Source organism: Primulina eburnea, chromosome 3, assembly GCF_022965805.1.
Source record: "Primulina eburnea isolate SZY01 chromosome 3, ASM2296580v1, whole genome shotgun sequence".
Taxonomy (NCBI): Eukaryota; Viridiplantae; Streptophyta; class Magnoliopsida; order Lamiales; family Gesneriaceae; genus Primulina; species Primulina eburnea.
Genome location: NC_133103.1, coordinates 44,191,939 through 44,205,657, shown reverse-complemented (window position 1 = coordinate 44,205,657; position 13,719 = coordinate 44,191,939). Strand labels below are relative to the sequence as shown.

The 13,719-nt window shown below is 35.4% G+C and overlaps 2 protein-coding genes across 2 annotated transcripts; both read left to right on the top strand.

The window, feature by feature from the left end:
- Window positions 1-227: 227 nt before the first annotated feature.
- On the top strand, window positions 228-3,737 carry LOC140827592 (protein NLP6-like). The gene is made up of 4 exons (XM_073190319.1): window positions 228-999; window positions 1,087-2,502; window positions 2,596-2,646; window positions 3,144-3,737. The coding sequence occupies exons 1-4, from the start codon at window positions 352-354 to the stop codon at window positions 3,375-3,377; spliced, it is 2,349 nt and encodes a 782-aa protein (XP_073046420.1). The 5' UTR covers window positions 228-351; the 3' UTR covers window positions 3,378-3,737.
- On the top strand, window positions 3,392-4,495 carry LOC140827593 (uncharacterized). Its single transcript, XM_073190320.1, has 2 exons — window positions 3,392-3,815; window positions 3,918-4,495. The coding sequence occupies exons 1-2, from the start codon at window positions 3,392-3,394 to the stop codon at window positions 4,379-4,381; spliced, it is 888 nt and encodes a 295-aa protein (XP_073046421.1). The 3' UTR covers window positions 4,382-4,495.
- Window positions 4,496-13,719: the final 9,224 nt, after the last annotated feature.

Here is a 13,719-nt window from a genome sequence, read left to right as displayed (position 1 = left end):
TTCAGATATTTTATCCAACCGACGTATGACAACTAACAGTCACTAAAAGTATAACTTCTAACATCCTATTAATATTTTATATAATTAAACCATACCAATACCCAAAAAATATTTTGAACTTCAAAATAAAATTTTAAAACTTTCGTCACGCTTAAAAATTACTACTCAAGTAACTCGAGTTGGAGTAATTAGATATTTTTAAGTCAACCTCGATCAGTATGATAGTCCACTCCAGTCTAACTTGATCCTACCTACATTAAAATCTACTCTCCAATCTCAAGATAAAAATAAAAATACAGCACTGAATTAAATTGAGCTCTGATAAAGTCCTTGGTTTGGCAACGAAGATCAATGACCGGAAACGATGATTTTTATCGAATCATAATTCCGATTGAGGGGTGTTCTGACGAGTATTCTTCGGTTTTGGAATTTAAAGAATACTTGACGGCCGAAAACTTGTCGTCGGAAGTATTTCGTTGTGGATGGGTTTTTTGGGCACCGGAAAGAGACGATCAAGGAGGCAGGAGTATCCGGGAGAAGATCAGACGTGTTCTGAACAGGCTCATGTCGTCCTCTTATTCACTTACATATATGGTGCAGTTTTGGGCATCGATGGAGGTGGGGGGCAGGTCTATTCTCACCACTTCAGACCAACCTTTCGCTGTTATGAACTGTCTTCGTAAAGTTGAAAGTTGGTACAGGAAGAAATGTACCGATCACCACTATATTGTAGAAGATGGAGCGGAGAACGAGCAGCTTGGACCCCCTGGAAGGGTATTTCGAAATGGGCGTCCTGAATCCAGCCCCGACATCCGCAACTACACTGTGAAAGAGTTTCCACTTCGAGATCATGCTGCCAATTGCGGTGAAAGATCATATTTGGCTTTACCAGTCTTTGATTTGGTCCACGATCACTATGTGGGTGTACTGGAGATCGTTTCGGATGATTATGGAGCCGATATTTTGTCATGTGGATCCGACATCTGCCGTGAACTTGAGGTTTTTTCACGTCCTATCTCATGATATTTGTCTTGTTTTATACTCGTAAAAATGTTCAATATTTGTGTATGTACAATTTGCAAACAGGAAGTAGAGATGAGGACAACTCACTTAGATCACTGGGAACAACTAATCAAAGACCCTTTGAAGCAAAAATATCTGATTAATGATGATCTACTCTTGTATCATAATCAACAACCGAGTGAAATAATAGAGATGCTTAAATTGGCTTCGAATGCAATACCTCAATTACATCTTGCACAGGTCATGGCACCTTGTGAACAATGTGGTACTAGCAGTAAAAGCTTCAACTGTATGAAACATGTGGTTTCCTTGGTAAAAAAGGAAGATGACGGATTACTACAAAACTTTTTCATGGCAAGCAAATTCCACAATCTTCAAAATGGACAAGGAATGGGTGGATTTGCATTGTCATCTGTAAACAAGTCACTCTTTTGCCAAAATGTAAGTGATCTTAGCATATCTGATTACACGACAGTACATTATGCGCGAGAGGGTAGGTTATCCCTATGTTTTGCCATTTGTCTTCGAGATATGCTGCACCGTGAGAATTCGGACAATGATCTATATGTTTTTGAGTTCTTTCTTCAACCACAAAGTAGAGATCCTACAAATATTTGGTTTGTTTTGCATTTGTTATTGAAATTAATGGAGGATACGCTGAGAAGTTTTGAGGTAGCAACTGGACGCCATCTTGCAGAAAATTTAATAACTGATGAAATTCGTAGAACATACATGCCACCTTCTTCGATATCAGGCCAAAATGATATGTTCCCATCGGGTATCGAAGTTATCCCATATGGTCTAAAAACTGTACATCAACAACATCCCATACTTTTTTCAGTGCCAATGGAGGGATGTGATGAAAGTTATTCCATTTTTGAACTAAGAGAGTACTTGCGAAACCCCAACTTGCATTGCGTACAAGAAAAGGGGAGTGAGTATGGGTTTTCTTGTTACTGCACGGAGGATGATGATTTATTGGAAAATGGAGACTACAATGACTCAGTGTCGGAATTTATTTCAACACCAGATCAGAAGATCAAGATTTTAACTGGGAAATTAATTCCCTGTTGGGGCCCACACAATTATCTAATACAATTTTGGGCACCCAAAATGATCAAGAATAGATTATATCTATCCACATCGGACCATCCCTTTGTTCTTGGTCATCTTGGTAGAGGATTATGTTGGTATAGGAGGCAATGTATGGAACATCTCTATCATGTGGGAGATGGAGCAAAAGAAGAGGAACTTGGGCCGCCGGGACGCGTTTTCCTAACAGGTCACCAAGAATCATCACTTGATCTACACCTTTATTCTACAAGAGAGTTTCCACTTTTGGTGCATGTTATCCACTGCTGTGCAAGAGATTATTTAGTGTTACCTTTGTTTGATGTACAACAAAAATATTGCTTTGGAGTGCTGGAGTGTGTTGGACTCCCTTGCTGCAGTTTGGATTTCATCTTGGATAAATTAAAGGTTTTGTCCAACCTATTCATCTCCCCCTCAGCTTAGTTGGTTTTCTACCAATAATAATACAGTTATAACTTACATTATATCAATTTGTTGCAGGAAGTGGATCTAAGATCTACTCATGTAAATTACGATCGGCCTTCCATAAATGTAATACCTTTCTTTTCAATTCATAAATAACATAAAATGTGCTATCATGTAATCTCTTTGCAATGCATCATTTGAAAAAAATATTTTCTACCGTGTGAAATACGGGGTTTCATTTTTATTATTATCGTAGAACTTATACTCTACTCGTAATGACATGAGCTATCCTGATCTTTGTGTCCCATATGGGGCCTTGGCCGCTTTCCCATGCACCATCACTCAAGTGGTACTCATGAATCTAAGTAATTAACTTGAAGATATTAGATTCGAGTATCGAGATGGTTGTTACACTACTTATCATTTCCTTTTCTTAATTGATGATCTATGTTATTTTTCGGATGTTACTCGTATGATTGCATCATATTGCATCAATTATGATTTGATATAAACAGATTGACAACTTAAAGTTTTATAAGGAAAATATTAACGTTCCTTTACATTCATATGTTTAAACTTACCAAGATTCACTCGGTTATTCAATGACAATTTGTGCAATTTAGATTGACAATCGTAGGAAACTGGCTGTTGCTGAAATCGAAGAGATGTTTCAGCTGTTGTATTGGAGTGCCCAACTACGGCTCGCGTCTGCATGGATGCCTTGCGGCCAATGTGCTACTACGAACATTGAAATATTATGTATGGAACGAGTATGCGATATCCGATTGGCTGCCTTTGGCAATATGAAGTTTCAGAAAGTAAACATCGGAAAAAGGGACTTACCGGTAGAGTGCTAGAATCAAAAAATAAGATGGGCTATTTGGAAAATCTTGGTGATTTTAGTATACTCGAGTATCCATGGGCCAATCATGCACAAACATACAGATTGGAAATTTGTTTTGTGATTTGTCTGCAGAGTTCACATACATCAAACGATCTTTATGTTCTGGAGTTTTTCATCTCTCCTGGCACTGAAAAAGATGGATATCCATGGTCATACTTAAGCTTCTTAGCGTCAACAATGAAGATAAATTTGAAAAGTTTTAAGGTTGCTTCAGGACAACAGTTGGGAGAGCATTTTTTTGAAGCTACAGGATCTGGAAAAGAGGTGTATTTTGGGCATGAACAAAACATTATCGGAGCAAACTCTAACAAAACGAGTTTCTGTATCAGCTATGAGGATCTTGAACCCCATTTTGGGAAGAGATTTGAAGATGTAGCGAACGATTTGGGTGGTAAGTTTTGAAACTTTATTTATTTTTTATGATGTCGAAGTCCATAAAAATCATTTCCTGGAACTTCATAATATTTGTCGTGTCTTGAATTTTTTCTTACAGTGAGTAACTCCAACATGAAGAACAAGAAGAATCCTTCTCTGTTTCTTAAAAATAGTTCAAGTAAACTGGCTAGAAGTTATTATCAACGAATTTTCAAAACTAGTAGGAGCAAACTTCCTATCTCTACTTTACCCAGTCAGCCCAATGTGCCTCTCACATGCATTCACAGCTCTCGAGAAGATGATAAAACAAATCAAGAGAATGATGTGGTGACGATAAAGGCCCACTTTAAAGAGGATATCATAAAATTTGACATGTGTCGGTCGTCCGGACTGGAGAAGCTCGTAGAAGAAGTGGCTAAGAGACTAGATCTGGTGATTGAGAATTTGAAATTGAAGTATAAGGATGATGATGATGATTTGATTTTATTAACATGCAATGAAGACTTGCATAACTGTGTAAAGTGCTTGAGGTCTCTAGGCAAAAGGACTGTGCATGTCCTGGTTCATTTGGTTTCCAACTGAACCGTTTCATTTGGTTTCTAGTCAATCTAAGACTCTTATGTTGAACTGTTGTGGTGCATCTTGCTACTTCAATGGCCCTGTTGTTCAAATCATGCATTCAATTTAAGACTAAATGTTTTGGGCAAAAACTTGTGTGAGACGGTCTCACGGGTTGTATTTGTGAGACGTGTCTCTTATTTGGGTAATCCATGAAAAAGTATTACTTTTTATGCTAAGAGTACTGTTTTTTATTTGGAATATGGGTCGGGTTGACCCGTCTCACAAATTAAGATCCGTGAGACGGTCTCACAAGAGACCCACTCTATGTTTTGTTGGTGGTGTTTTTCATGTAACCTTGCAGTAACTTTTTTCTTGTCAAGATAATATTTCAATTGCATGCATTGCCTAATATTTTGAATGTTATATGATGATCTTTTGTGATTAGTGAAGACCAATAATCGTTCAAATTGTGATTCGAGATTTTCACAATTAGATAACTAAAGTTAATTAAAATAATTATTAATATATTAATTTTTCAGTAACAATAATTTTATCATAATGTAATGAAAATTTAAATTTAATAGTAAAACATATAAAATAAATAAATTTAAATTAAATAGTAAATACATACATTACAATGACAAGTGGAGATGTAAATATGAATTTAATATTATCTAAATCATTACAAATCAATTCGTTTAACTAACATTTACAACAACAGCAAATAATCATAAATAAAAAACTTAATTCATATACTCTCCTAATTAAAAAAAAACTTAACACATATATTCTCCTAATTAACTTATAATCATTTCATTATAAACCCACTAATTGTCATGTTAGTTAAATAAATAGCTGCGTCGAATTATTCTATTTATATTCTTTCAACTCAAAATTGCACATATTTACCTGATTCAAAAACAATTCACACCGACCACTATTTGTCTACATTTGAACAACTAAAAGACAAATAATTTTATACAAGATAATCATGTTCAACCACACAAGAAAAATAACAGAGTTGTTCTGTCATTATTGTTATAATTAAGTACTATTTGATAATATATGTGTATGGAAAATCAAAAAAGACTTTCACAATCATGAGCCACAACTAATTCAAAAATGTGGAGGCCAAAATACATGGCCAAATTCATGAGCCATAACTTTTATTAAAACTTTAATTTGATTCAAAATTCCAAAAATCTCCTACATGAATGAAATTGATATAAATCTTGGTAATAAAGTCCTACAGTTGAATCTTACATAGGATAGGTAGGTGTTACCCTTCGAATATTCTTTTATGAAATATATCTGCTTTACTAGCTAACCAGTAGATATGATGTCCTTGAACAGTTCTGTCGTTTATGTAACTTAAGATATACTTCACACATAAATCTCCCTAATACAATTTTGTTCTCATTATTGAGTTCATTTTTGTCCATGATGAACACACGCTTTGGTTATGCGAGAGGGTCTAGAATTGAGCCTAACTATTCATTCGAAGCTGCCCCACTTCTTTTTCACATATGTGATTCTATATTGCTTATCATCAGAATCATTAAAAGTTGTATGCTTATCATCAACATTCATTATTTCGTAATAAAAATGGGCTAGGAATAACTCTTACAGTGATCCACCAAATCAATGTGATTAGGTTGTCCCATTGAATCTAGTTCTTGGAATCTCCAATCAGCGTAGGTTGGGTTTTCCTACTCACGAATTTATTCTATAGACTTAAGCATCATACTCCTTGACGATTTCACAACTAATCTCTTTGTTTAATCCTTTGGTTTGCGGATCCACTATATTATCCTTCGACTTTACATATTCAACATAGATAACTCTAGATGAGAGTAGTTGTCTAATTATATTTTGTCTACGATGTATATGTCTAGGCTCACTATTATACATATTATTTTGTGTTTCTTTAATCGCAGATTGGTTATCACAATGTATACACACATTCGGAACATGTTTTTCTCATCCTGGAACATCTACTAAGAACTGACTCAGCCATTCAGCCTCTTCAGCATACTTGTCAATAGCTATAAATTCATATTCCATCGTGGATCTGGCTATTATAGTCTGTTTAGAATATTTTCACACAGTTGCTGCACCTCTTACAATGAATACAAATCCATTAATAGATTTTGAGTCTTTCATATTAGATATACAGTGTGCATCACTATATCCTTCAATAACAGCAGGATATTTGGTATAGTGCAGTCCAAGGTGACGAGTGTACCTTAGAAATTTGATAATTGCTTTACGGTGTTCAACTCCTGGATTACTCGTGAATCTACTCAATTTGCTTACAACATAAGCTATATCTGGTCTTGTATAACTCATTAAGTACATCAAACTTCCAATGACTCGAGAGTATTCTAATTGAGAGATGCTCTCACCTCGATTCTTTGATAGATGTTGACTTGTATCTATTAGGGTTCTAGCTAATGTAGAGACATCCTTATTGAATTTCTCAAGAATTTTTTCCACATAACATGACTGACTTAGAACTATCTCTTCTGATGTTCTATTAATTTTAATTCCAAAGATCACATCAGTTAAGCCCAAATATTTCATGTCGAATATCGAGTTTAACAACTCTTGGTGGATTTAATCATCTTGTTATTGCTACCAATGATAATCATGTAATCTAGTAAAGACATAAAATGGCATAACCATTTTCAGTGTACACATTTGTTGCATTCACTGAATTAAATCCACTTTCTATCATATCTTTATCAAATTTTTTGTGTCATTGCTTTAGTGTTTGATTTAAATCATATAGAGACTTCACCAATTTACAAACCTAATTTTCTTGCCTAGTTACAGAAAATCTTTCAGATTTTTTCATGTAAATTTCCTTTTCTAAATCTTCATTTAGAAAAGATGTCTTAACAAGGGCCAATCACAAACATCAAATTAATAGAGGTTATTCTCGTTACAAGAGAATAAGCGTCAAAGTAATCAAGCCTTTCTCATTGATGATAACCCTTGATTATCAGTCTGGCTTTATACATATCTGCGACTCTATCTGATTTCATTTTCAGTTTAAAAATCCATTTAAAACCTAGTGGCTTGTTTTTCGGAGGAAGATTCACCAATTCCGATATATGTTTTGTAAAATGGATTCTTTTTCGGGATTTATAGCATCTTTTCATAAAGGTCCCTCAGATGAATTTACTAATTCTTTGGACCTTTGAGGTTCACTTTCCATCATGAAATTGATGAAATCTGGACCAAAAGATGTAAGGCCCGAGATTATTAATCTTTATTAACGTGGAACTCGGAAGATATGAGAATACATGATGTGTAATGAGGGGAGAAAAGACATGAGAAATTAGAGTTTTTGAATATAAGATGGACCGCACCTGCACCTAGAAAAGGAGTGCACCCGCGGTCATTAAAATGGAACTTTGAAGTTGAGGCCGAAACATCACCGCACCCGCGGTCCAAGAGATACCGCACCCGCGGTGCATGGACAGAAAGTTGGGGAATTTTACAGTAGCTTCACCGCACCCGCAGTGCTAGAAAGACCGCACCCGCGGTACAACTACAGTAGGGTGACCGCACCCGCGGTCGTCAAATTGCAAAAAATTTTAGGGCTGCCGAGAGCTTCGCGCACGCGCGCTCTTTGAACCACCGCACCCGCGGTCGTGCGTGGTTGCTGAAAAATGATAACACTTGTCCTGGCCATGCATATAAGAGAGATGTGGCTCTTTCTCATTCCATTTCAGAGGTGATAAACGAGAAGAGCTTCAGAGTTCCTTCAAATTTGCATCCTAGCTTATATTGTGAGTGTTGAACGATCCGGCCAATCGATTTTCCATCTGAGCTTAGATTATTGATCCTCTTGCTACGGGCTGCACAAGGACGTAAGTTTTATTACGTTTTGAGATATTTTGGGAAATACAATGTTGTCAGAATTGAATATGATTCAGATATGATGTTTCTACTACCGTAGGTATTGTATAATCGAAGTCGGATTGACGAATAGACTGTTTATACAATTGTTAGGATTTTCGAAAGATATTGATTGAGATGTAATACCAGATTTGTATTGTTCTTGATTCAAGAATAGAGAGATGATTATTATTATGCGTTCTGGATAGAGTATTCAGTATATCTATGAAATCAGATCGAAGAATTTATACCGTATGTTTGTGTTATGAATTTCAGCATCTCTCGAGTTGAATGTGATAGATATTGACATGCTAGAATTAGAATGGCGATGATATGGTATTGATTATGAACCCTGCTAAGATATTTGTGATGTTGCGATTGACGGAGTTATCAAGACTATATTGTTCTCCCGTCGAAACATCAGTTGAGTCAGATTGATCAGATTCAGATATGATTTTGATTATATGGTGATATCGATGACATGAATTAGATTGTATATTGTTCATATATTGGTCAGATTATGTACTGAATTGAGTATTGATCAGAACGTGTTGTGTATTGAGTTATTCACTGATACAGCATATTCGATATTGTCATTTCAGATTTGATATGGACAGATTTGAATACAGGTCATCGTCTTCGTCAGACAGGGACGACAAAGGTATAATTCATGTGATTGTAGAGAAGATACAACTCGAATCAGATTTGATTGGATTTTTCCCAACAAAATCACATACTAGACTTATTAATGTTTATATCTTTTGATATGTTTCGATTTGTTTATAGATTGTGTTCAAATCTCCTGATATGATAATGCTGTGTTTATAGATTTATATTCAAGCATTGAGATAGGAGAGTCATTGACAGATTTGTCAAAACTAGACGTTCGGTGTATCGACGCATAGGAGCAGATTTCCTCCGATTGTAGATATTCGATACAGACACGACCGAAGTCTAGGAGTAAGACGTACAGTTACCCCGATTGGGAGAGTAGGTAACAGACAGCGACGTCTTATTCACACCGGGATCCCTAGAGTTATAGTTGAGTCGAGTCTAGACATGATTTGACTAGAACTGCATGCGTTTACGGATGTGGTTTCATAGACTATGAAACCCATTTTTATTGCTTTCAGTCATGATAGCATGTTTTTATGATTTGATTTGAGTAGCATGTTTAGCTGATTTGAGTTGCATGCTTATTTTGAGTTAATTTCACAGATTATGAAATCTATTGCTTTTAATTTTATTCATGATTTACTTTATGTATATGCATGTTTACCATGTTTTATACTGGGATTTATTCTCACCGGAGTATCTGGCTGTTGTCTTGTTTTGTATGTGTGCATGACAACAGGTGGGACAAGATCGGGGTCAGAAGATGATGAGAGAAGACGAGTTTAGAGTGGTGATTCCGGACTTATTGTAGACCTGGTTTAATACTTGAATTTAGTAGTTAAACCTTAGACTAATTTGATCTAGAAACATGTTGTACAAGATTCGTATTATTATACTGGTTTGTATAATACATTGATTCCATTACCTTCCGCATTTTAAAAAAAAAATTTAGACCCTGTTTATTTTAATTGATAATTAAATCCCAAAGATGATTAAAAATATGATTAGCGTCCGGGTCCCCACAATAGGTGGTATCAGAGCGATAGATCTTTTAGACTGAGATAGAAGAGAATGAGCGGGGTATATTGAATTTTCTTTCCTTGCATGTGATTGCTAGCATGAGATTTATTTTAATGTTGATTGACATTGTGTGTGCTAGCATGATTTATTGCTTTCCCTATTACATGTTGTTTGTTATCTGAGTTGACTACAACATGTAATTACCAAGACTGAATCAGAACCGAGTCTGAATCAGAGGTATATGATCAAAGGAGAGCTGAGACAGATTATATAGATTGTGTATTAATTTGTTTGATATTCAGATATACCGCCTCGGAGAATTCCAGAGAGGGATAGTACTCCGTCTGAACAGATAGATGCATCAGAAACTCAGATAGAAGTAAAGATGACAGAATTTCAGTTATTTCAGCCGTCGATTCTGAGTGGTTTCGAGACATCCGAAGATTGTCAGAACTGGTTTGATGATATAGAAATATTATTTGATTTACTTGAGTGTACAGATGAACAAAGAGTTAAATTTGTATTACACCAGTTACGAGAGGCTGCCAGAATTTGGTGGATTACAATCAAAGGAGTATTAGCACAACGTGGTACTGTGATCACGTGGGAAGTCTTCAGAATTGAATTCTATCAAAGATTTTTCTCCGTTTCCTACCAGGAGGACAAAAGAGCAGAATTTGAGAATTTAAGACAAGGCCCATTGAATATTGATGAATATACTGCTAAATTCTCTACTTTACTGCGTTTTGTTCCTCATTTAGCTGGAAATGATGAAGATATAGTGAATCAGTTCATCAGAGGGTTGAATTCGGAGGTAGTTGCATTAATGAATCTGCAGCGACCTTACCATTTTGCTGATATCTTGAGTAGAGCAAAGAGAGCTGAGGCGAGTCTGATTAGACAGCTAGAGAGGTTGGGTGTGAAGCAACCCCAGACACAGCAATCCCCTCTTCGATTTGGTCGCGGCAGTACGAGTGGGGAGCAAGATTTGCTGAAAGCTCGAAGGAAGCCATTCAAGAAGTTGGGGAGTAGTTCCTCTAGCTCAAGTGGTTCCAGTCCAAGTAATATGGGAGTCTATTGCAGGACTTGCGGAGGGAGACATTCCTCAGAACAATGCCAAGGAGTGCTTGGTAGATGCAATATTTGTAGACAGTCTGGACATTTTGCTAAAGTGTGTCCCCAGAGGGGTCCTCGAAGATTTCAAGGGGCTGGACCATCTGGATATGGTGATTGAGGGACAGACCCAGGAACCACTGGGTGACATAGTGACAGTTACTGTTCTATTACGATTACAATGCATATGTATTGATCTATACTAATGCAATTGTTAAGAATATTTTTGACTGAGTTGCATTGAGATATGCTGTATCTGTTGGGTCTGTTTGTATTGTAGTATTGATATCCTTACCTTTTGAAAAAAGATTGATATCAGAGAGTCCTGTGAAAGGTTGTATACTACGGTAAGAGAAGAATGAGATCGAGTTAGATTATGATGTACTTGTGTTTTCTGATTTGATTGCATTATTGATATCAATAGGCTAAACAAGTACAGAACCATTATAGATTCCTTTCAGGAGAATATAATATTTAAACCAGATATAGTTGAGCAGAGATTCCACGGTAAGGATTCTAGATTCAGAATTCCTTTGATATCTGTGTGTCTGTGACTCGATTGTTACAGAAAGGATCAGAGGGCATCCTTATGTATTCAGTAGATGTACTGAAATCGAGCCTAGCATTGGTAAATTTTCCAGTGATGTACGAGTTGGCTGATGTTTGCCTAGATAAGATTTCGGAGTTATGTGTTAGATCAGAAAGATAGAGTTCAGAATTGAATTGAGATCAGATATTGTTTGTATGTTAGATTCAATACAGAATGATATTGAATATACAAAATAATACAGAATGAATTGAAAGAATTGATAGCTCAGAGTATTGGCTGAGAATTACATTTGATTTAGTGTTTCTCTTCGGCATGCCTCAGTATGTACAGAGATATTCTGATAAGTTATGCTAATTATATCTATGATCTGTGGATATATTTATAGCATCTGATTGATTGAATTGAATATTTGAAGATTTCGTTGAATATTCAGAGAACAGTAATTGAAGTATATAGAAATTGTCAGATAGGAATTCTGGTTGAAACAGATTGTATTCAGAATAGGTGATATCTAAAGTTAGTATACCGATTGATTATGATACAGTTGAGATTGTGATCAGTGACCTAGAATGATACCGATATCAGAAAGTTCAGAAATGTCAGAAATGTATTTTGTTTGATTTGGCAGATTATTTTATTCGACTGTTGCTTTATATCTGCTGAATATTGTTATTGTTCTAAATCAGTATTTGAGACATCTTATATTGTTTTGGGGAGCATATTTGATTTGCAGATAAGATATAACCGTTGATCAGAATGACATGAAGATATTTACTAGAAATCATTGTTTTATGAATTCACTGAACTCACTAGATCTGTATAGGATATTGATATTTTGTCTCTGATTTGATATTACTGTGGTTATAAATCCGTATATGCTACAGATTATTGTGAACCGGTGAGAATATATACAGTTCAATCCGAATCAGAGTTAAATTTGAGAAGTTCAGTGATTCGGAGACGTAATCAGAATGTTCAGAACTTAATTTCAATAATCAGAGCCGAGTAACAGATATGTGATTTTGTGTTGCATATGAGATTGATTATCTTGTGATGTCAGAATGTTTCAGAATTGTATAACAGAATTTGATATTGATAGTCAGAACAGAATACCAGGTAGGTATATTTTCTTTAATTTATATTATTAACTTGATTGGTTATATCGAATAATTTGAATCAGATATCACAAGTAGGGTCAGAAACGTACCGGATGAATTCAGTTTTCAGTTTGATGATTTAGAAGGTATTATATGTGAGCAGATAATATTGATATAGACAGATTAGATCAACTATGACAGAATTTGTATTGAAATGTTGGCAGAAATTGTACTGATATGTCTGAATCGCTAACAGAAAAGACAGAACGATAGAAATCAGAAGATTTATTACAGAATTGTATAGTTCTAAATAGAAATGAGAATACAATTCTATGGCTTTCGTAATGAAATTACCGTCATTTTCTGCAGATTGTGAGATGATATGATTATGATTGACAGATTGTTCAATCTATATCTATTAGTTTGTACAAGATGACGTACAAACATGACCAGATGACAAAGATCGATGTCAGGGATTTGGTCAAATTAAATAGAATGTTGAAATAGATTAAATCAGATTGTGATTGTCAAGTTATTTTGCACTTATGGCAGATTATACCATAAGTTATTTCACAGATTATTCACCGATAGACAGATAGCCAAAGTCGGACGATGACTGTTGGTATGTGAGGCCAAAGATTTAATATATCCTTGATTAGCATAAACTGATTCGATAACAGCTGAGGTCTTGATTTGTTATGAGCTGTAGATTGGTATATACGGATGTTGTATAGCCAATATTGTGAAATTAATTATGTCAGAGTTATTTTGGAGAGCTATTATGATATTATATCTAGTGAATTCTTATTCCAGACTGGAATCAGATATTGGAGTTTTGATTTAAACTCTATTATACAATTCTTCTAGTATATCTGAATTGATTACTTATGAGTTCGAGGACGAACTCAGATCTAAGAGGGAGAGAAATGTAAGGCCCGAGATTATTAATCTTCATTAACGTGGAACTCGGAAGATATGAGAATGCATGATATGTAATGAGGGGAAAAAAAGACATGAGAAATTAGAGTTTTTGAATATAAGATGGACCGCACCTGCGC